General features: G+C 46.9%; 4 protein-coding genes across 5 annotated transcripts; 3 read left to right on the plus strand and 1 right to left on the minus strand.

Annotated features, from left to right (window-relative positions):
• Positions 1–5,714: 5,714 nt before the first annotated feature.
• LOC128756912 (elongation factor 1-alpha-like) lies at positions 5,715–9,036 on the plus strand. Its single transcript, XM_053861751.1, has 8 exons — positions 5,715–5,880; positions 6,480–6,635; positions 7,125–7,304; positions 7,382–7,678; positions 7,760–7,910; positions 7,984–8,240; positions 8,312–8,546; positions 8,617–9,036. The coding sequence occupies exons 2-8, from the start codon at positions 6,492–6,494 to the stop codon at positions 8,736–8,738; spliced, it is 1,386 nt and encodes a 461-aa protein (XP_053717726.1). The 5' UTR covers positions 5,715–5,880; positions 6,480–6,491; the 3' UTR covers positions 8,739–9,036.
• Positions 9,037–9,164: 128 nt separating this feature from the next.
• Positions 9,165–12,704, plus strand: LOC128756911 (elongation factor 1-alpha). 2 transcript variants are annotated; one of them, XM_053861749.1, is made up of 8 exons: positions 9,165–9,303; positions 9,679–9,834; positions 10,255–10,434; positions 10,512–10,808; positions 10,872–11,022; positions 11,150–11,406; positions 12,058–12,292; positions 12,364–12,704. In XM_053861749.1, the coding sequence occupies exons 2-8, from the start codon at positions 9,691–9,693 to the stop codon at positions 12,486–12,488; spliced, it is 1,389 nt and encodes a 462-aa protein (XP_053717724.1). In that variant the 5' UTR covers positions 9,165–9,303; positions 9,679–9,690; the 3' UTR covers positions 12,489–12,704. The 2 variants fall into 2 exon arrangements, with proteins under 2 accessions (XP_053717724.1, XP_053717725.1); XM_053861750.1 differs by having other exon boundaries at positions 9,182–9,307.
• Positions 12,705–13,448: 744 nt separating this feature from the next.
• Positions 13,449–16,725, plus strand: rpl11 (ribosomal protein L11). The gene is made up of 6 exons (XM_053863096.1): positions 13,449–13,491; positions 13,991–14,141; positions 15,213–15,319; positions 15,582–15,713; positions 16,141–16,251; positions 16,646–16,725. Exons 1-6 carry the CDS (start codon positions 13,486–13,488, stop codon positions 16,673–16,675), a joined length of 537 nt encoding a protein of 178 aa, XP_053719071.1. The 5' UTR covers positions 13,449–13,485; the 3' UTR covers positions 16,676–16,725.
• Positions 16,323–19,821, minus strand: LOC128757640 (gap junction alpha-9 protein-like). Its single transcript, XM_053863095.1, has 2 exons — positions 19,650–19,821; positions 16,323–18,785 (listed from the first exon to the last, which is right to left on the minus strand). Exon 2 carries the CDS (start codon positions 18,765–18,767, stop codon positions 17,268–17,270), a length of 1,500 nt encoding a protein of 499 aa, XP_053719070.1. The 5' UTR covers positions 18,768–18,785; positions 19,650–19,821; the 3' UTR covers positions 16,323–17,267.
• Between the last annotated feature and the right edge of the window lie 366 nt (positions 19,822–20,187).

Below are 20,187 nucleotides of genomic sequence, written 5' to 3' on the forward strand. Positions count from 1 at the left end.
GTTTCAGAAAGAATAACGAAGATTCTGACTAAAGACGCGATGAATTGAAGTGCGCACGAGATGGAAAACTACATAAAACAATAACTGAAATATTCCATTAAAGGTCAGGGTGATGAAGTTAAATGAAGCTGTGAAATAAAATAACTAAACTGTTTGGAGTTTAGAACTGAAGAGTGCGCGTTCACGTCTTATCGCCATGACGGCGACGTTCACGTGATGACGGAATGATCGCTCACGTGTCTCCTGAATGGGCTCTTTGTTTTCAAGTCGTTGGCTTTTTTGTGCGGAAACAAAAGAGTTTGCCTTCACCGCGTTCAGGTGCGATGTTGGAAGGAAATTCCGAGAAGTGAGTCACATGATCGAGTCGAAGACGCACATGTTCCCGGAGAAGAATGTGGAAACGTGAACGCAGCGTTCCTCAATGAACTCTTTTTCCAATGTACTTTCTTGGTGTCGACTTTCCAAGAGTTACGTGAACACAATAACGAGTCACCACACTGCGAGGCATCGTTTGACCACGTGATCATAACATGACGTAGTTCAAAATCCGTCTGCGTCAACATTGCTTGCGTTTAACTAACAGTATCATTTTATTAACATCACCAAAACAAAATGCACTTTTATTAAATTATTAGATTAATTCGTTTGAATATAAATGCAGTTACTCTGTGACGCCACCAGGTGGTGCGAGGGAGCGCGTATTGGTGGTTGCAGAGTTTTTACTGAAGTTATTCTGAAGTTTTGCAACATGATGAACACCTGAGTTTATTCTCATTACTCAACTTCTCATGTCGTTTTCATCGAAAGATAGGACTTTTCAAAAATAAATATGAACAAACTTTACAGTACACGCTAAAAAAAATCAAAAAGTAAAAACAGAATCGAGGGAATACACGGATATGTGCGGATAATGACGTAATAAGTGTGAGTTAAATTAAGAGTACAACAACAATCTGGAGCAGTTTCAAGTTTCGCGTCGTTGCCAGCGTTTGCATCAGACTCTGCGTGACCCGGATGTTCTGTCCGGTTCTTTGTGATGTAACTTCCGTTCATTATTTTCAAAATAGTCTCCCGTCTTGAGCCTCTTGTCCGTGTAAGTCTACTTTTCTTAAAACGAAACGGGACATTGTTTAGTTGGATTTAAATGAATGTTTCTTTTTTTACTCTCCTCCGAAGAAGGAGAGTAAAAAAAATACAGGAATATACTTTTATTTATGTCCTCAATTCACTGTCAAAATTCACTGAAAAAATGTTTTGTTCTGTTCTGTTTTCATTAAAATGACGTTGCCTTGTGTTCGAATTATTCATTTGTACATGTTTTCACTCTGACAGACAGTAGGTTTTGAATGATTGGACAGAAACTTTGGACCGAGTCACGCGTATTCTCCTCTGGAATCAATATACTGCAGTGTCGCAAACTACGGTGCGTTTCATTCGCTCATCCCGATTTAAAACCCGCTTCAACCGACTCTAGATGACTTTATATATCCATTGAAAAAGAAAAAAACATATCGCAGTTTTTACTGTTGCGTAATAAAGTTTGTATTTCGAGCATGTATCTCATTATTATTTATAAACAGAAGTCAAAGATTTCCATGTTAACACACTATTGCTCCTGTTTTTGGGGAGGATTGATCAGTCATCATATTTTGACTTTAATTTTGGCTCATAATTTCATTCATTAGTTTTAACATTGACTTTTTGCCTCTACCTGCAATAAGTTACAACTTTTTGCATCTATAAATAATTAATTTAATCTGTCTTTAGACCACTTTAGAACTGAATAAATGCATCAAGGATGGCCTTTAAAACACAGATTCCAGCCTGTTTTTCCTTTCTCTGAATGACTGGAGGTCATGTGGAGCCCGGGAGCAAAAGTCAAATTACGAAGGGGATCTTAAAATCCCACCCCCACCCACCGACACAATCCCGCCCAAGAGATAAGAGCAGAATGTGACAAACAAATCAACACTTTTAAATCAGGCGCTCAGCACTGCAGGAGTCTGGAGTGTGATTATCTCACTCACTCACAAGATGCAACACAACTCACTGTGTGTGTGAGGGGGAGGAGGGAGGGACGGGGGGTCAGCGGCTCTGTATTGTAAATGTGCTGGATTAGCATTTACTGTCCCTGTGGCCTCCAAGTGAATTAGCATACAACATGCTGACAGCGCTGCCGCAGAGATGGAGTCACCTGGGGCGAAAGCAGGAGGTGCGATTCCCAAATCCGTGTCACTGCCGCCCTCCTCTGTCGACCAAACCCAGATCAATAAAACAGATGCGTGTGAATGATAAGGCACCGGGGGGGCAGAGGTGGTGGAGACACAACTGAGCCACATGGAAGTGGATATTTCACACTCACTCCAGGTTCTATTCTGTCGATCGTGTGTGGCCTCCTGAAATGATCTAAACATAATAATATTGACGGAACAGTTTCACAGTTTCATCCGCAGCCTCTCACTTAAGATGAGTCACAGCAGCAGAGAGAGTCACTTCTCCAGGACTCTTTGAATTTCAACTTGAGTGCAAGAGTGAAAGAAGAGCGATGAAGTATGAAACGTATCGTCATCATCATCATGAGGGGTTTTATTACAGCGTAAAATTTTACATTTGTATTTAATGTGAATTCACTGTATATATATATGCATTTGGTCTATGACTGAATCAAATGATGGACCCATACATACAGTTAAACAACAACAACAAAATATTGTTTATTTTGCATCAGTTTGACAATAGCACAGTAAATCACGATGGTGGCTATATTCAAGTTTTTATAGCACCTTATTTAAACTAAAGCTCTTTTAACGTCTGGACAATAATATATCTTGTTTTTTGGTTATTATTTAATTATTTTCTCCCCCTTTTTATTTGCCCAAACATTGCTATTCATAAGCAATAACGCGGAAATGGGAAAGTGAAAGTTAAAAATGTCATTGATTTAAGATATTAAATTGACAACACATTCATGGTAAAATACAGATGGCAGTATTAGTTATTTTGTAATTGACTTGTATTTGTATTAAAATTAAATATAAGTTGAGATCTCATTTTGTTTTAGTATAAATTAAATAAATAAAGAAATATGAATGGACCTAAATAACACAACAATAATGGTGTGCAAGGGACCGGGGAAGATTTTCTGATGCGCCACATAATACAAGGTGATTTCAAAACTACATGCAAGATTAAAACCCCTCAGGACAGAAGCACAAACACGTTCTGCGGTCTGTGTACAGCAAGGAGTTTGCTCATCACAGGAGCACTTCCAGCCTGATGTCTCAGATCACCTGGACAGATTCCACTGTAATCCAAAGTGTCCAGATATTAGAACGATCTTCATCAATAAAACACTTGAGTTTGTTGGAGCACCTTTCTATCTGTGTGTCTGCACCTCTGTTTCGTGTGTGAGGCATCATCTGCTCGAGACAGAGTCCAGGAGAATGTCATGAGTTATGAGGACATGTGAAGGTGACGTGTCTGCTGAGGTCATAAAGCCATGAAGCCGTGGCATCCGTCCTGGAATGTCACCAGCACCGCCCTGGTTATTGAAGTGCAATTGTGAAGTGGGTGGAGTCTGTGAGGACAGGTTTCTGTGCCGACGGTGTAATCCACCTCTGTACCTGCGGCACAGGTCCGACCCGCCACGGTGAGCTGATCACGGTCAGAACCAGCCTCAACCACCTGTTTCTCTCAGAGTCGCTGGACTCCCGTTTGTTCTCCTGGAGCCTCACCCTCCATCATTACAGTTCATCCCTCTGTCAGTGACTCTCCCCCTTGTCTGGAGTCCCTCACCCCTCCTCCCCCAAGCTTCCTCTCTTACACCCCCTCCTTTACAATGTATGTTTGAGCGAAAGCACCAACTGGCCAGTCAACCCTGCGTGTGTGCACATTTCCACTGAACAAAAATCTGAACTGTGAGAGTGACTGGACATGACCTTTGACCTGTGGCCGTGGCTCTAAATGCTCTTCTGTCGTATTCACTTTTCACTGAATATTTTCATCGACATCACCTCTCTCTCCTCGCTGTTGCCCTCCTCCTCCCCCTCCGTTCCCACCGCTGCCGTGTCTGCGGAGAGAAGCCTTCACACACTCGCATGAGGGTGTGGGTGCGAATGCTAACGGCTTCAAACATTGATAAAATGTTTGAAGCAACTTCACCTGCTCCCACCCGCTCTCTGTTCAAATGCTAATCTCATTCAGATTAAAATAATCTTGTCAAACCGGGGCGTCACCATATGAATGGTCAGGTGGAGGAAGGGTCCCCTCACCCCCTGCCTTCCACCCCCCACCCGGGACGCTCTCACTCATGATCAACATTTGAAGTACAAGCCACTACAAATAAAAAAAGTACTGTAATTTGATGTATTTTTTTTAGAACTGATGCAGCAGAATATTTCAATTCATAACTTTTTTTAAATGTGTGTATGTTTATTTTGTGTATGTGTAAGTTATTTTCTTTGAAATATTTTTATTTAGTTATTTATTTTAATTTAAACAACATCTTTAATACTAAAACCATTTGTGTCTACTAAGTTTGAGTGGATACACTGATTGCACTGATGCATTTTTTCTCATAGTAATTTTATTTTTTGTTATTTTGTTTTACACCTTGCATAATGCCATTTCCTGACGTTGTGCTGCTCTGATTTATGTGAAAAATCTATAAAAAACATGCATGATCAACATTTTTGGTCCTCATATTTATTAGTTTACATCTCTTAAATCTTGAAAGTTACCTTTCTTTCTTTTTCCTGCAACTAATTTCTTTCATTTTAATGAAGATTACAAAGACGATAAAGTAATGGTTGTAGTTTTTCTCAACGTCAAATTCTACTGCAGCTCAATGAACCTGCATCTGTGTTTAAATGATTGTGGATATTCCTTGTTATAGCTCTATTACGGTGATCAATCGTGAAAATGCGAAACCAGAGTAGGTAGGGAGTTGAAATATAAATTAATAAAGTGACATATTAATCCTAATTTAAAAATATCCACATTAGTAAGAGTAATAGGAACGTTGTTGAAAGGTATTTTTGTTTACATGCTGTTCTACTAAGTGCTAAATACAGCAGTGGAAAAAAAAACCCATCCGTTTTTAACACCCGTGAAATCTCAGATATTATCATGAAAAATCTTTTTGTGTGTTTCAAAGGTGTTGCTGGATTATACAGACACAAACAAGTACAAATTAGAGAACAAATTCAATTCTCTTTTCTCAACTGTCAGTTTCAAAGAAAACAACAGAAAATGTTCAAACCTGCGCAAAAAAAACCATATACATAAGCAGACTTGCCATAAGCACACGAAAACTGGCTTCCACCACTGTATATTAATTGTTTACCTGTTTTATTTTCAGAAAGTATTTACTTCTTCTGACCAACTGATGGATATAGAACAAAAGATATTAAAAACAAGTTATTTCCCTTTCCTAACTCAGATATAAATTCAATTGAGATTCAACATTGAATAGTTTGAATATTGTTTGAGTTCTGTGCCAGAGTCAAATACATGTAGTACACTGATCTCAATGATCAAATGGCATGTTTTTTTAGCATCACATTTGTGACTAAATCGATTCTCTATAACAACAGACACACCAAGACAATTGACTCTTTGTGGCACATCATCTTTCTCTCCTTCTCTCGGGGAAGAACTTGGCCTCCTGGTGTGACGTCATCGGTGCGCCCGGGCGCCTCATCCGGTGACGTGTTGAGCCTTTTTTTTCCGCAGGAATGCGTGTGATTTGCGGGCTTCGCGTCAGGGCGGGAGCTCGCGGTGCTTCCTCTGTGTATAAAGCCTCCGCGCCTCCTCCCGTCTGCCTCTTTCTGTTACCTGGCTCGGAGCAGCAGCTTTGGTGAACAGCACCCTGAAACACCGGTAAGAACCGACACCTCTCCTCCATTTATTCCTCTTGAAACTCGGATGAGAGTTGACTTTTCCCCTTTATATTGACGTAATCCGATTTTCTGAAAGTCCTACTGCGCTTGTTCTTTTGCTTGTACAGATAATATACTGTGAAACTTGATGCGTATTGGATCGTTTTTTTGGGGCGATTTTAAAAGCCATAGTTTGAGGATGCTGTTGGAACAAAGGGGGTCGCGAAACTTGAGCTCAGACTGGGGATGCTCGACTGGCATCCCGTCTCCTCAGCGAGCAACTGCTTCCCAGCATGTGTCGATGGTCGGGTTTTAAAAATAGCTGGGAATATTTGGAAGCTAATATGACGTGGCCCACACGGCGCGCACGTGTCCCTGCGCCGGCCGGGCCTGCGGCCTAGTGCGGCCTGCTGCTAGCCACCGCCTGTGCCGCCACGCTGGGGCGCGTCTGGCGACAAAGACACTTGGTTAATGGTAGCTGGTATCTACCGCGTGGTTAAAGCAAGTGACGCGGTGCTGTGGATTTGTGTCCGAAGTCGCGATGGCGATGCGGCGACATGTGAGGGCGACGTGCTTAACGCGTTTTCATGTCCACGACAGTAAAGTCCAACAATGGGAAAGGAGAAGACCCACATCAACATCGTGGTCATCGGCCATGTCGACTCCGGCAAGTCCACCTCAACCGGCCACTTGATCTACAAGTGCGGCGGCATCGACAAGAGAACCATCGAGAAGTTTGAGAAAGAAGCCGCTGAGGTGAGTAAGCACTTGTGTGTGTGTTGGGCTTCAAAATGGCGGCGCTCGCCCTGCTCTTCCAGCGGCCTGGAGGCGGGAGCGCGCACGCTCGCTCACTGGGTGTGGCGTGACCGCAGCAGTGCGGATGAGGCAGCCATTAGCGGATCGATTTTTTTTTTTTAAGTGACGCTGATTCGATTCAAACTGTCCCAAGTGTGTTGTAGAGCTAATTGTTAGACTGCTCTGCATCTTGCTGAAGTTTAGCCAGTATTATATAGCACTGAATAACTTGTGAATCCCAACATTTTCAGCGTCAATTGTTTAACACCTCATGATCTGTTAAATAAAACGCAATGATTCACAATCTGAATCTTCAAATTCTGATGATGGAATCTTGAATATTAATAAGTTTGTTTTGGAAACAAAACGGTCAAAAGACGGGGACAACAATTGTAAAAAATATTTATACACTGTTTATTTATACATAATTGTGCCCTGTTTGCTTGGCAGATGGGCAAGGGCTCCTTCAAGTACGCCTGGGTGCTGGACAAACTGAAGGCCGAGCGTGAGCGTGGTATCACCATCGACATCGCTCTGTGGAAGTTCGAAACCTCCAAGTACTACGTGACCATCATTGATGCTCCCGGTCACAGGGATTTCATCAAGAACATGATCACCGGTACATCTCAGGTGAGCACACGGTTCCTGACCCCTGCGGTTGTCATGGGAAACCGCCTCCAGAGTCTCTAAACTGGTGTTGCTTTCAGGCCGACTGTGCCGTGCTGATCGTTGCTGCTGGTGTTGGCGAGTTTGAGGCTGGTATCTCCAAGAACGGCCAGACCCGTGAGCACGCCCTGCTGGCCTTCACCCTGGGTGTGAAGCAGCTCATCGTTGGTGTCAACAAGATGGACAACACCGAGCCACCCTACAGCCAGAAGCGTTTCGAGGAAATCTCCAAGGAGGTGTCCGCCTACATCAAGAAGATCGGCTACAACCCTGCCACCGTCGCCTTCGTGCCCATCTCTGGGTGGCACGGAGACAACATGCTGGAGCCCAGCACAAACGTAAGCAAACCAACCGCAGTGTGTGTGGGGGGGGTTTGGGGCGAAGACAAATGGTCTAATTGGTCCTTGCGTCCTCTGTAGATGGGATGGTTCAAGGGCTGGAAGATTGAGCGCAAGGAGGGAAATGCCTCCGGTGTAACTCTGCTTGAGGCTCTGGATGCCATCCTCCCACCTTCCCGTCCCACTGAGAAGCCCCTCCGTCTGCCCCTGCAGGACGTCTACAAAATCGGAGGTATGAATGAGCTGGTGTGTTGAGTACAGCGTTGTTTGAGTTGAGGTTAATGTGGTCATGTTGTTCCTGTCAGGTATCGGAACTGTGCCCGTGGGCCGTGTCGAGACTGGCGTCATCAAGCCTGGCATGGTCGTCACCTTCGCCCCCTCTGCCCTGACCACTGAGGTCAAGTCTGTGGAGATGCACCACGAGTCTCTGCCCGAGGCTCTTCCTGGAGACAACGTGGGCTTCAACGTCAAGAACGTCTCTGTCAAGGAGATCCGTCGTGGCAACGTGGCCGGTGACAGCAAGAACAACCCTCCCAAAGGTGCAGAGTGCTTCAAAGCCCAGGTGAGTGACCACCTACCCCGAGCGCCGCGTGGAACCAAAGTGAATTTGCAGCTAACGTGGTTTATCTGCAGGTCATCATCCTGAACCACCCTGGCCAGATCAGCGCCGGATACTCGCCTGTCCTCGATTGCCACACCGCTCACATTGCCTGCAAGTTCAAGGAGCTGATTGAGAAGATCGACCGTCGTAGCGGCAAGAAGCTGGAAGACGCCCCCAAGCATGTCAAGAGTGGAGATGCCGCCATTGTCGACATGTGCCCCTCAAAGCCCATGGTTGTGGAGGCTTTCTCCGAGTTCCCCCCTCTGGGTAAGTGGTCTCTCCTCCCCGTTGAACCCCAGCGTCTCCGAACGCCACTGACTTTCTCCTCCTGGTGCAGGTCGCTTCGCCGTGCGTGACATGAGGCAGACCGTCGCTGTGGGTGTCATCAAGAGCGTCACCACCAAGGATGTCACCGGAAAGACGACAAAGTCTGCAGAGAAGGTTGCCAAGAAGAAATGAATGGTCGAGCAGGACGACAACCAGCTGGGAGATACGTGGCCACAGCAGCGGCTCATCTCATCTTTGGCATCTTTACAGCCTGGGCCATCTCCCCTGAGGCAGACGTCTCACCTAAAGAACTGGCTTATGCTGATTAAAACCCATCGCAAAAGTTTCCGCAGGAAAAAGAAACCACCGGCGTTGTCAACCGCTCGACGGTGCCAATCTCAATTTAAGTTGAAAATGTTTAGATGTTTCTCATTGTTCAATTGATTTGAAGGAAAGCTGCTGGTAACTAATAAAAGTCTGATAAAAATTGCACCCTCTTCTCTGGTCCTTCCTCTGCTGTCAGTCGTCATAGTGGGATGCAGCTGTTTTTAACCACGCTATCTGTTTCTGAGCGGCTTGTCCAATCACCCCGGCTCCAGAGGGCTCCGCCAATGGGCTCCACTTGTTCCAAGACGCTCGGCCTGAGTGACACTGGAGCTGAGGTCGCCCCTCCTGGGGGGGGTATAAAAAGCTGGACCCAGTGACATTCGGTCCTTTTTTTGCGTCCACCAGAGAGATCCAGTCTCGACAGCCACAGGTTGGTGAGTCTCCTGGAACAGCAAACGCATGAACACTCTTTTGGTGATTTGTGTTGCTATCAAAGCCTCGGATTCCACATATTGCTGGAGTCCTACTCATTCTGGGGTTATTGGGTTGAATTGACCGGTCGGGAACGCGCTTTGCTCTGTTAACATGGCGGCTCCGGGAGCGAGCACATGCTGGTGGGCACTGACCCACGTCTTCCTGCGTCATCGTTCGATCAGACCTTGAATTAAAGATCATCTAAGAAATGGGTGTTTACGTTGAAATGTGGCGCACCAAAGAGCTGTCTTTCATGGGAAAACTTCGGTCACAAAGCATGTTTAAAGTTGCGTTTTTACGGATCGCTCAAATCCCACGCTTTCATTTGCAGTAAAGTCCAACCATGGGAAAGGAGAAGATCCACATCAACATCGTGGTCATCGGCCATGTCGACTCCGGCAAGTCCACCACCACCGGTCACCTGATCTACAAGTGCGGCGGCATCGACAAGAGAACCATCGAGAAGTTCGAGAAAGAAGCCGCTGAGGTTCGCCTACTTTTTTTTCTGCTGGGGAAGTTTGACGCGTCACTCAGTGAGACTGGGGCGCCATCTGTTGGTCAGACACGTGAATGCACTAGTTTCTGTTCTTGCATAAGAAACGGGGGAAGTGCAACACTTGTTGAAGAAATATTTGAGGCGTGAAGGACAGTGTTGAAATTCGTCATGCTAAATGAAAAACTCGATGATTCATAAACAGCCTGAATTATCAAATTCTGATCATGAAAAAAACATAAACATTGACTTATGGAAAGACATTTGTGAAACTTGAAATGGTGGCTTCAAAAGGCAGGAATTGAAACTCCTGTGAAAATACCATAATTATAAATAATTTTCGCACTATATTCCATTTGGATGTTTGATCAAGTGGGAGAAACGTCAGTCTGCTGTGCCCTGTTTGCTTGGCAGATGGGCAAGGGCTCCTTCAAGTACGCCTGGGTGCTGGACAAACTGAAGGCCGAGCGTGAGCGTGGTATCACCATCGACATCGCTCTGTGGAAGTTCGAAACCGCCAAGTACTACGTGACCATCATTGATGCTCCCGGTCACAGGGATTTCATCAAGAACATGATCACCGGTACATCTCAGGTGAGCCCACGGTTCCTGACCCCTGCGGTTGTCATGGGAAACCGCCTCCAGAGTCTCTAAACTGGTGTTGCTTTCAGGCCGACTGTGCTGTGCTGATCGTTGCTGCTGGTGTTGGCGAGTTTGAGGCTGGTATCTCCAAGAACGGCCAGACCCGCGAGCACGCCCTGCTGGCCTTCACCCTGGGCGTGAAGCAGCTCATCGTTGGTGTCAACAAGATGGACTCCACTGAACCACCCTACAGCCAGAAGCGTTACGAGGAAATCACCAAGGAGGTGTCCGCCTACATCAAGAAGATCGGCTACAATCCTGCCACCGTCGCCTTCGTGCCCATCTCTGGGTGGCACGGAGACAACATGCTGGAGGCCAGTGATAAGGTCAGTCACCACAGAGCAGCAGGTGGACAGAGCAAGGAAGTCTAACTTGTGTCTGCCTCTCAGATGGGATGGTTCAAGGGCTGGAAGATCGAGCGCAAGGAGGGCGGCGCCACTGGCACCACCCTGCTGGAGGCCCTGGACTCCATCTTGCCTCCGACCCGTCCCACCGACAAGCCCCTCCGTCTCCCCCTGCAGGACGTCTACAAGATTGGCGGTAAGGTTGAAGAGACCTACCCTCTGCTGCAACTTGCTCATATCCCATAACCTAACTCTGTTTATCAGTCAGTCGTACTGTGTCACAAGAAGATTTCCGCCAACTGTTCCTACTTATTTCCCTTCAGGTATCGGAACTGTGCCCGTGGGTCGTGTTGAGACCGGTATCCTGAAGCCAGGCATGGTCGTCACCTTCGCTCCCCCCAACCTGACCACTGAGGTCAAGTCTGTGGAGATGCACCACGAGTCTTTGTCTGAGGCTCTTCCTGGAGACAACGTGGGCTTCAACGTCAAGAACGTCTCTGTCAAGGAGATCCGTCGTGGCAACGTGGCCGGTGACAGCAAGAACGACCCCCCGCTGGCTGCTGAGAACTTCACCGCCCAGGTCAGTGAAGACCTTCTTCTGCAAACGCAGCACATTGCCAACCTTCAGTGAGGGCTGCTGGATGTCACCAACCAAAAAACACCCAAGAGTCACATGTGAACTAGAACCCACACTACTTGACCTCTGTCACTCATTCAAGGGTCTGTCCTGCAACCTGACGTTCTAGTCTTTGACAGATGGAGGGCTGAGGTGTCTCCAGTCATGAGGAGGACTGTTACAGGTTGATCTCCAATTCCAGAATTTGGTTTTCTTGGCAGGGTGTTCTCTCTCCTTAGAGGTGGGCTGAGGAGCCCAGTCACCTTTGAGTGACACAAAGTGAAACTCCACAGCTGGATTGAGGCTCAGGCATCTTTTATAGAAGCCCCTCTAGTGAGGTTCTCTGGGCATCGAGGAGGAGACCAGAGGCATGTCTCTCAGTTGGCCTTGATATTAGAGCTGAAGGAGGTTTCTGTTGAGAGGACGGTCTTGGGCCTCTTTGCTTCTGGCGGCTGCCCCTCAGACTCGACCTCAGACGGACGCTACGCTTCCAAAAATGGCATCCTCCACGTAACAAACTCATTTAAATGTAGCACTCAAATGAATGATAAATAGCTGGTAAATCTGTCATTCACACGTGTAGCTCAGTGATGCCAAGTGAACTGCCTGTTGCAGGTCATCATCCTGAACCACCCAGGCCAGATTTCCCAAGGCTATGCCCCGGTGCTGGACTGCCACACAGCTCACATCGCCTGCAAGTTCAGCGAGCTGAAGGAGAAAATCGATCGCCGTTCCGGCAAGAAGCTTGAGGACAACCCCAAGGCTTTGAAGTCTGGAGATGCTGCCATCATCACCATGGTGCCTGGGAAACCACTGTGTGTGGAGAGCTTCTCCCAGTACCCTCCACTTGGTGAGGTTTCGCTTCAGCGATCCCATGACATCGCCAGACCGTCGCCGTGACTTCCGCCTTTTCTCCTCCAGGTCGCTTCGCCGTGCGCGACATGAGGCAGACCGTGGCGGTCGGCGTCATCAAGACGGTGGAGAAGAAGGCCGCCACCAGCGGCAAGGTGACCAAGTCTGCTCAGAAGGCCGAGAAGAAGAAGTGAATGGCCATGCAGGACGACAAGTGCCTGTCGCTGCAAAGCCCTGTTGGCTGCGACGTGTCGCTGCGCTCAGCACCGTCCTCGCTCAGGCAGCGCTCTCTACTCAAGGACTGGCTTAGGCTGATTAGAACCCACCGCAAAAGTTTTCGCAGGAAAGAAAGGCTTGTCCTCATCTGACTGTGATTGTAAAAAAGAAATAATAAAAATGTTGTTGAGGAAGCGGCTTATTTATTCTGAATCACAAAAGTCATGTCTGCCGTGTTGTCGAGTTCTTTGAAGAAGGGTTGAACACAAAAAAAAACAATCTTAAATTAAACTTAAAATCTGTGACTTAAGTATTTTAATCTAGAGAAAAGTGCAATCACGCCATGACACTATAAATAAATAATAGACAATATGCTTAAAATATTATTTCAATTTAGTTAAGATTCACAATATAAATAGCATATATTGGAAGATGCTTTAAGTGGTGAATATCATGGCAACCGATTTTCTCTTAAAAAGCCTCTATATGAAGAAGTATTTGTTACAGTTTCGAACAAACCCCATAACAAGGTTGTCGACAGAGAGACTCAGCAATTGACCGTCAACTGTGAAACTGCAGTGGAGTGAGTGAACAGCACCATGATCCCTGGTGTTTGCATCACTGAGGACAACGCTCCAAACAGGGACCGAGGTGTTTCTAGCTTCAGTCATTTTAGCCCTCAGATAAAAATCCTTCCGCCACCACAGTTGATCACATTGGTTCCAGCGGGTGTTATACAGGGTTAAACATAAACACCTGAATAAGTTTCAACATGGTATTTCACAATAAATGTATTTTATTTTCATTTTGACTTTAGTACATTTATATTATTTGTAGGACAAAGGACAAAGTGCAATAAATGTCGGGCGGAACCTTCGCAACAGACCTGCGTTTGTCTTCGGTGCGTTTACGCATGAACACGCCTCTATAAATTTTCTCCGCCGGAAACGGAAAGTCCTCTTCTAGTGATCCAACATGGCGGTAAGTCATACGTTGTCCACTATATCCGACACCGGGGTTTTAATCTTATTCCATCGGTCCTCTGCGGACGTCTTTATCACATTTTCATCCAAGTCGTAGCGTGTTGTGCTTCTGAAGCACTTGTTTGCGTCGTTATTTGCATGATGTAACCAATATTTTGGCTGGATTTAGTGACTAGCGGGCAATGCTAACAGGAGAGCTGTCGATTTATGCGGTTCTTCGAAAGCTTTATTTCTTTTGAATGTTCCTGTCATTCGTGGTCTGTGGAGTAGTTGAGTGCGTGTCGTTTCGTGCGGTTTAAATTTCCGCAGCTCTTAGGTTTAGTAGACACAGTCCGGGGGCAGAAGTTTGACAGGCTAACAGTAGTGTCTTCTGCCGGAATATGCTCGGGCATGTTCCCCTTCTGAGCCACAGTGATAACCGACTGGAGGAGTGAGCCTCTCCGTGCTTCATCGCCGGTGACGGACCATGTCACCTGAGGTTTCCTGTTGTTATCTAGGACCAGGGCGAAAAGAAGGAAAACCCCATGAGGGAGCTCCGCATCCGCAAGCTCTGCCTGAACATCTGTGTGGGTGAGAGCGGAGACAGACTGACCAGAGCCGCCAAAGTGCTGGAACAACTCACAGGCCAGACCCCAGTCTTCTCCAAGGGTGAGTCTTGGACTGTGACTCCACAGGTTGCACTGACAGGTGTCATGACTTGGGGTGTAGTTGACACAACATGGACTTCATCCAAGCTTCTTGTACCATTTTTACATCTGCGGCTTTTTGTTCAGTCGCCTCTTGAGTCTAATCTACAGTTGTTTTTATCTGTATTACCACCATATAAACATGATTTCTTCAGTCCGAACTCACTCACGGGGCTGATGTTTTAAACTGACCCGCTTGTCGGTTGAACAAAATGTATATTTATTAAATATATATTTGTTGCAAGTTCGAGTGTAGGGCATAATTTGCCGGTCACAAATGTATAATTTATGGTTTTGAGCTGACTATGCATTTAAAGGTCGTCTGCCTACAACAGTTCCAACATTCATTTCAATTTAATGGTGCTCCTTTCAAAGGAACTGTCATATTGTGTAATGTAGCGAAGGAATGTTTATTCTGCACTGAGTGAAGGTGATGGGCTTTTTTTTTTTTTTTAACGCTGGCATTAGCATTCATGTGTCAAATGTGTTCTAATTAATAACAATTTATCAATGCATTAGCAACTGACTTATTCGTCTGATCGACTGACAGGATCTCAGGCTGCATTAGAAACTGCAGTTGCATTACTGACCCTTCATCGGTAAATACGTCTGATGCGAAGATGCTCGACTTTTTTTGGGTGTCAGTCTGTTACCAGGCTCGAGTAGTCGTAGAATGATCTTAGTTTTTGACAATTTGGTAAAATTTGTTTGTACTGCGTTGAAAGTTATGATCCTCAACCATGTACAAGAAACGTACTGAGCAATGTTGGTCAAATATATATGCAAATATTAAAATATATAAATGTGTATATATAAAATAATGGCCTCAAAGTAACTGATGGCGCAAGTACTGTATTGGTGAGAGGAAGTCGACCTTGACAAGAGGAATGTTTTAGTGCAGAATTTTCATTTCTCTGGCGTATTGTCAGTCTTTCAGTTTAAACCTGAGCACAGGACCTGTGAGTGCCTTCACATGCTCACGTTTCTGCTTCTGCGGTGTCGCTGACAGAGGTTTTCTCTTCTTTCTCACCAGCCCGCTACACTGTGCGATCCTTCGGTATCCGCAGGAATGAAAAGATTGCTGTCCACTGTACTGTCCGTGGAGCCAAAGCAGAGGAGATCCTGGAGAAGGGTCTCAAGGTATGAGATGAACAAAAAAATAATTTTTAATTGATTGTGCACGGCTTTCAAAAAAAAAAAAAACATGAACCCCTGCCTTCGGATTTACTCGGTGTAGGGGGATTTTCTGCTTGCAGTATCAGCGTTCGGTCTCTGTCAGAAGACTGAAGGGGGGTGATGAATGTCATTGCTGAGACACAACTGTGGGGAGAGCCCTGGATGTGTGCTCATTTTAGGGGACTGTCAAAGTGACTTGATGTGCCATGTGACTTTCTTCCTCTAGGTGCGCGAGTACGAGTTGAGGAAAAACAACTTCTCTGATACTGGGAACTTTGGCTTTGGCATCCAGGAGCACATTGATCTGGGAATCAAGTACGACCCCAGCATCGGCATCTACGGACTGGACTTCTACGTGGTAAGTGGTGGACGCCCTCCTCGGTCAATGTTGCCCACATGATTGCTCAGGTTCTCTGCTGCCTTCAGCCACACAGCGCTTTTATCATCTTGCTATTGTGACACAGAGAATGAAGCTTTTTTTTATGTTGTGGGAACCTTTGGCTGAAAGTGATGTAGCGAGTGTTATTCTGTCTTGAATGTTGGTGATGCTGAGGTCTTCTGATGTGCCTCCTGAGATGGGAAATGGGGTTCCTGGAATGTGGGAAGGGTTTTGTGTGTGCATGCGTGTCAGTGATGAAGACTCTGAAACACATGCTTGGGATGAACCTGACTCACTTGTGGCTTTTCAGTTTTGATGCGCCGCGTCAGCCGTCATTGGACAGTGCTGTGTTTCCTCTGGAGTGGGGATTGTTTCTGACATCAAGTTGGCTCTGTCTATGGTGCAGGTTCTGGGCAGGCCCGGCTTCAGCATTGCTGACAAGAAAAGGAAAAGGGGCCGCATCGGCTTCAAGCACCGCATCCGTAAAGAGGAGGCCATGCGCTGGTTCCAGCAGAAGGTGAGTGTTTTCTCCCTCCGTATCTCTGAGTTCAGGCCAGGAAGGATGGAAGGTAGCAGGTCGAGCCCAGTCAGTTCATTTTTAATGCAGTTTTTTTCCCCAAGTCAATACAAAGTGCTTCAATTACATGAAATCGAGTCAGAACATCATCTGTCACCAAAATGTAACTCAAGACTTGATACTAACTTGGTTCAGGAATGGATTTGTAGTTGTTTGGCATCGGTCACGCATTGACTATGACGAAGTCACTTGGTTGAACTCGACACTTCAGTCCATATGTTTGCTTGTGAACATGGAAGTTACTACTTTAATTCAGTACAAGTTGAGTTACCTTTCTGAAATGCTGAGAACCACTTTTTTTTATAGTTTAACATGTTTTAAATGTCTGTTTCAGTATGATGGCATCATCCTCCCCGGCAAGTAAAGGACCACCTTGTCTTGTTTGTAACAAAGTAATAAAAAAAATCAAAAACACTTTTCTCTCTCGTGTGTGGCATTGCATGATATAAGTGCTCCAGCTGAGGAGGGGAGGTCCTCGTGACACCACACAACAGAGCAATGCAGCAAGTTGGTCCGTACCTCGGCTGGAGTTCAAAGAACATGAAATTATATTGAACATGAAATACACAAGAGTTTAAAAGGCCACAAAGCAGTTTTAAACGGGAATTACTGTGCGTCTCGCTCTCTCTCCACTGACTTCGTCTTGAAGCAACTGTTAAAGGATTGTATCGGATTTGGTTGAAAACATGTACTATGGTCCCCCTGGAACATTGTGTTGGGGTTCTACTGAAACTGCTTGGTGGAGGTTTGAGTGCTTTTCAACTGACTACTGAGTGAGTGACCCTTGAGTTACAAAGACCTGAACCTGGAGCCTGACCACATGGACACTGGACCAGAGATCTGGGTGTTTGGTGTCGGAGGTCCACGGTGCAAGCCTAATCCCCATCTGCCTCATTGAAGAAATGAAAGTTGGATTCTGAAAAGACAGTGTGGCTGTTAAAAACATTCATGATGGTTCAAATCTGTAAGTCCGTCGGAGCCCGTCTGCTGCTGATGCTGCTTGCAGCTGACACTCTGCGGTTTGGAGACGAGGCGATGGGACTGTCGCTCTCGTGGCTGTGTCGCGACGTCGAACTCAGCTCCTCTGCCGAGTCCGGGCTCTGAGATCTGCTCGGTCTCTTCATGTCTGATTTGCAAAGCATCCTGGCCCTGGGGCCGGAGAAGCTGCTGCGGAGCTTCATGCTGCTGCTCCCACCGTGGTACGAGTCCCCGCTGTCCGAGACGTTTCCCTCCACCACTGTCGAGCAGTTCCACGGTGGACTGAACCGTCTTGGCTTTCGTGTAACACCAGAGAGTGTCGGACAGACTGTGCTGTCCATCGCTGGCAGTGTAGGGAACTCTGAGCTGCCGCACTCCACGTCTTCATGGTGACCCGAGAACGATCCCTCTGGGTCTTTGTCTGCAGCAGGAGAACGCGCGTCACTGCTGGTGGTGTTGGAGCTGCTGTTCTGCTCTGTGGGACTCGGCAGTCCCTTGTCTTTTTGCCCAACAGTTTTGACGCAAATCTCTCCTTGAATCGGTACAAAAGCAGAGGATGCGTTGAGAAGAGGGTAGTTCGGCCCGTTTCCCTGTTTCTCCAGGAGGAGAGTGTAACCACTGGGAGCTGTCGGTATGGTGCTCTTGCGGCCTACGGTGGGGCCGATGCAAACCTGCTGCACAACCGAGTTCTTCTTTGACTTGTTGACATAGTAGTCGTCGAGTTCGTCTTTGAGGTGCGGGTAATAGTCCAGTATTCCCTTCTTGATCTTCTTGTAGCCGAGGTGCATCATCTCAAGCAGGCTGAGGAACAAGGAGATGCAGGCGATCACCTGCATGAACATCATGAACACAGTCTTCTCTGTCGGCCTGGAGACGAAGCAGTCCACCACATTGGGGCAAGGTTCTCGCTCACATTTGTACAGAGGGTTCAAGTGGTGTCCGTACAGGAGGAACTGCCCCATCATGAAGCTCACCTCCACCACGGAGCGCGTGACGATGTGAGCCACGTAGGTGCAGAGCAAGGATCCTCGCAGCGGCGCCTTGTTGAGTTTCCCCTGCTCCAGCTGCCGCATCTCCTTCTCGATCCTCCTCCGGACCTCCACCAGCTCCACGTCCACTGACTCCAACTCCCGGCGTAGCGCCACCTTCTTGCAGTGGCGCTCCTTCTCCAGGGCGCGAAGCTGGTAGATGGCATGGCCCATGTAGACCAGGGAGGGCGAAGACACGAAGATCACCTGCAGGACCCAGTAGCGGATCAGGGATATGGGGAAGGCCTGGTCGTAGCAGACGTTCCGGCAGCCTGGCTGATCCGTGTTGCAGATAAAATCAGACTGCTCGTCGTTCCAAACGTCCTCGGCCGCCACCCCCAACACCAGCATCCGGAATATGAACAGTATGGTCAGCCAGATCTTGCCCACCATGGTGGAGTGGATATGTACCTCCTCCAAAATCCCTCCAAGGAAGTTCCAGTCTCCCATTTTATCACTTTGGAGGAGCTGTGAGAAGAAGGAGTGACGTTAGTTTCATGTGACCTGCGAAGATTTGTCTCTTTAATAGTCATGTCACAATCGAAAGAAGTTCAGAAACCGACCACGAACAGCGGCGACAACTCAACATCCTTGGTTGTAGTCCTGAGAATCCGACTGACAAGACACGAATGACAATGATCCTACTGGCAACCTTTTTTTTTACTCATTTGTCTTTTGGTATTTTCGACAGCAAGTCCTCCATCTTCACCTTTTTCCATCATCCTCCGCCCCTTGTCCTCCTATTCCACTCCCATGAACCTCAATGGTTGTCTTACTGGATTAACAAAATGAGACCATACAACCTGGAAGATGGGTCACTGTGAATGATGCCTTTAGTAGGGACCTTTAGTAAGACAGCTAAGTTGAAACACCAGCTCAGTTTTGGAATATCCTGCCTCTGACATGAGTCCCATTCTACACAAGCACTCGATCACAGTTGCTGCTGCTGCCAAGGCTGGTACGAGCAGTCACTTTAGTTCCAGGGGTGTTGCTTCGTCCCTGAAGGTCTTCGAGCTGGACCGTTTCTTTCCCTCAAATAGGACAGCCTCATCTCTTCCTCTGCTTCATGATCTGACTGGTGTGAAGGTGAGAAATCCGCAAGGATTTAGGAATCAGGGAGATGTCCAGACCACCCCAGATTCACCCTTGAATAACGCTGAATATTCGTACGACGGGGTATAAACTCACACTTGCTCATCGTGATCCATCAACCCCCTGCTCTGGTGTCACTCGTGAAAAGTCCCCCAACTCAACACGACTCGATAAACAAGGCAGTGGTCCAACAGTAAACACGATAATCCTAGAAAATCTTCAGTTGGAGAAGTCACATACCTCTCATTGTGGACGTGAGATGTCACGGCTGCAAGAGGTTCCCACCGTTGGTCACGCACATGTTGGATCTGGTCTCCACAACACAGAGAGGATGGATGGATGGGTGGATGGATGGAAGGGAGGCCGGACAGTTATAGCCAGCGGAGGATCGATAGTTTGCAAAGCTCTGTTGCCATTTCCCTCGCAGCTAGTCACGGACTGATCCAGGCACGGATGCAGCCTCCCTCCCCTTGGTTGAACCTTCAACCCTGAACTTGAAAGATTATAAATCCGGCCTCCTCAAGGGGGAGCACTGATATTTGAATGACCCCCCCCCCACCCTTCACTGACTTGCCAAGAGAATGGGATGAGCCTGCTGTTATCACGTTTTGGAGGGAGCTCCCAGTTTGGCTGATTCAGGGTGGCGTGGATTTCAGACACATGAAAAAGACAACAACAAGGTTGACTCTGGCTTGAAGGCTCACAAGTCGCCCTTGTGTCGCCCACGATCCCCGGACTCATGGGTCTCCCTTGACCAGTTGAACTGAACCAGTCATGT

The sequence above is a fragment of the Synchiropus splendidus genome, chromosome 4, assembly GCF_027744825.2.
Source record: "Synchiropus splendidus isolate RoL2022-P1 chromosome 4, RoL_Sspl_1.0, whole genome shotgun sequence".
Classification (NCBI taxonomy): Eukaryota; Metazoa; Chordata; class Actinopteri; order Syngnathiformes; family Callionymidae; genus Synchiropus; species Synchiropus splendidus.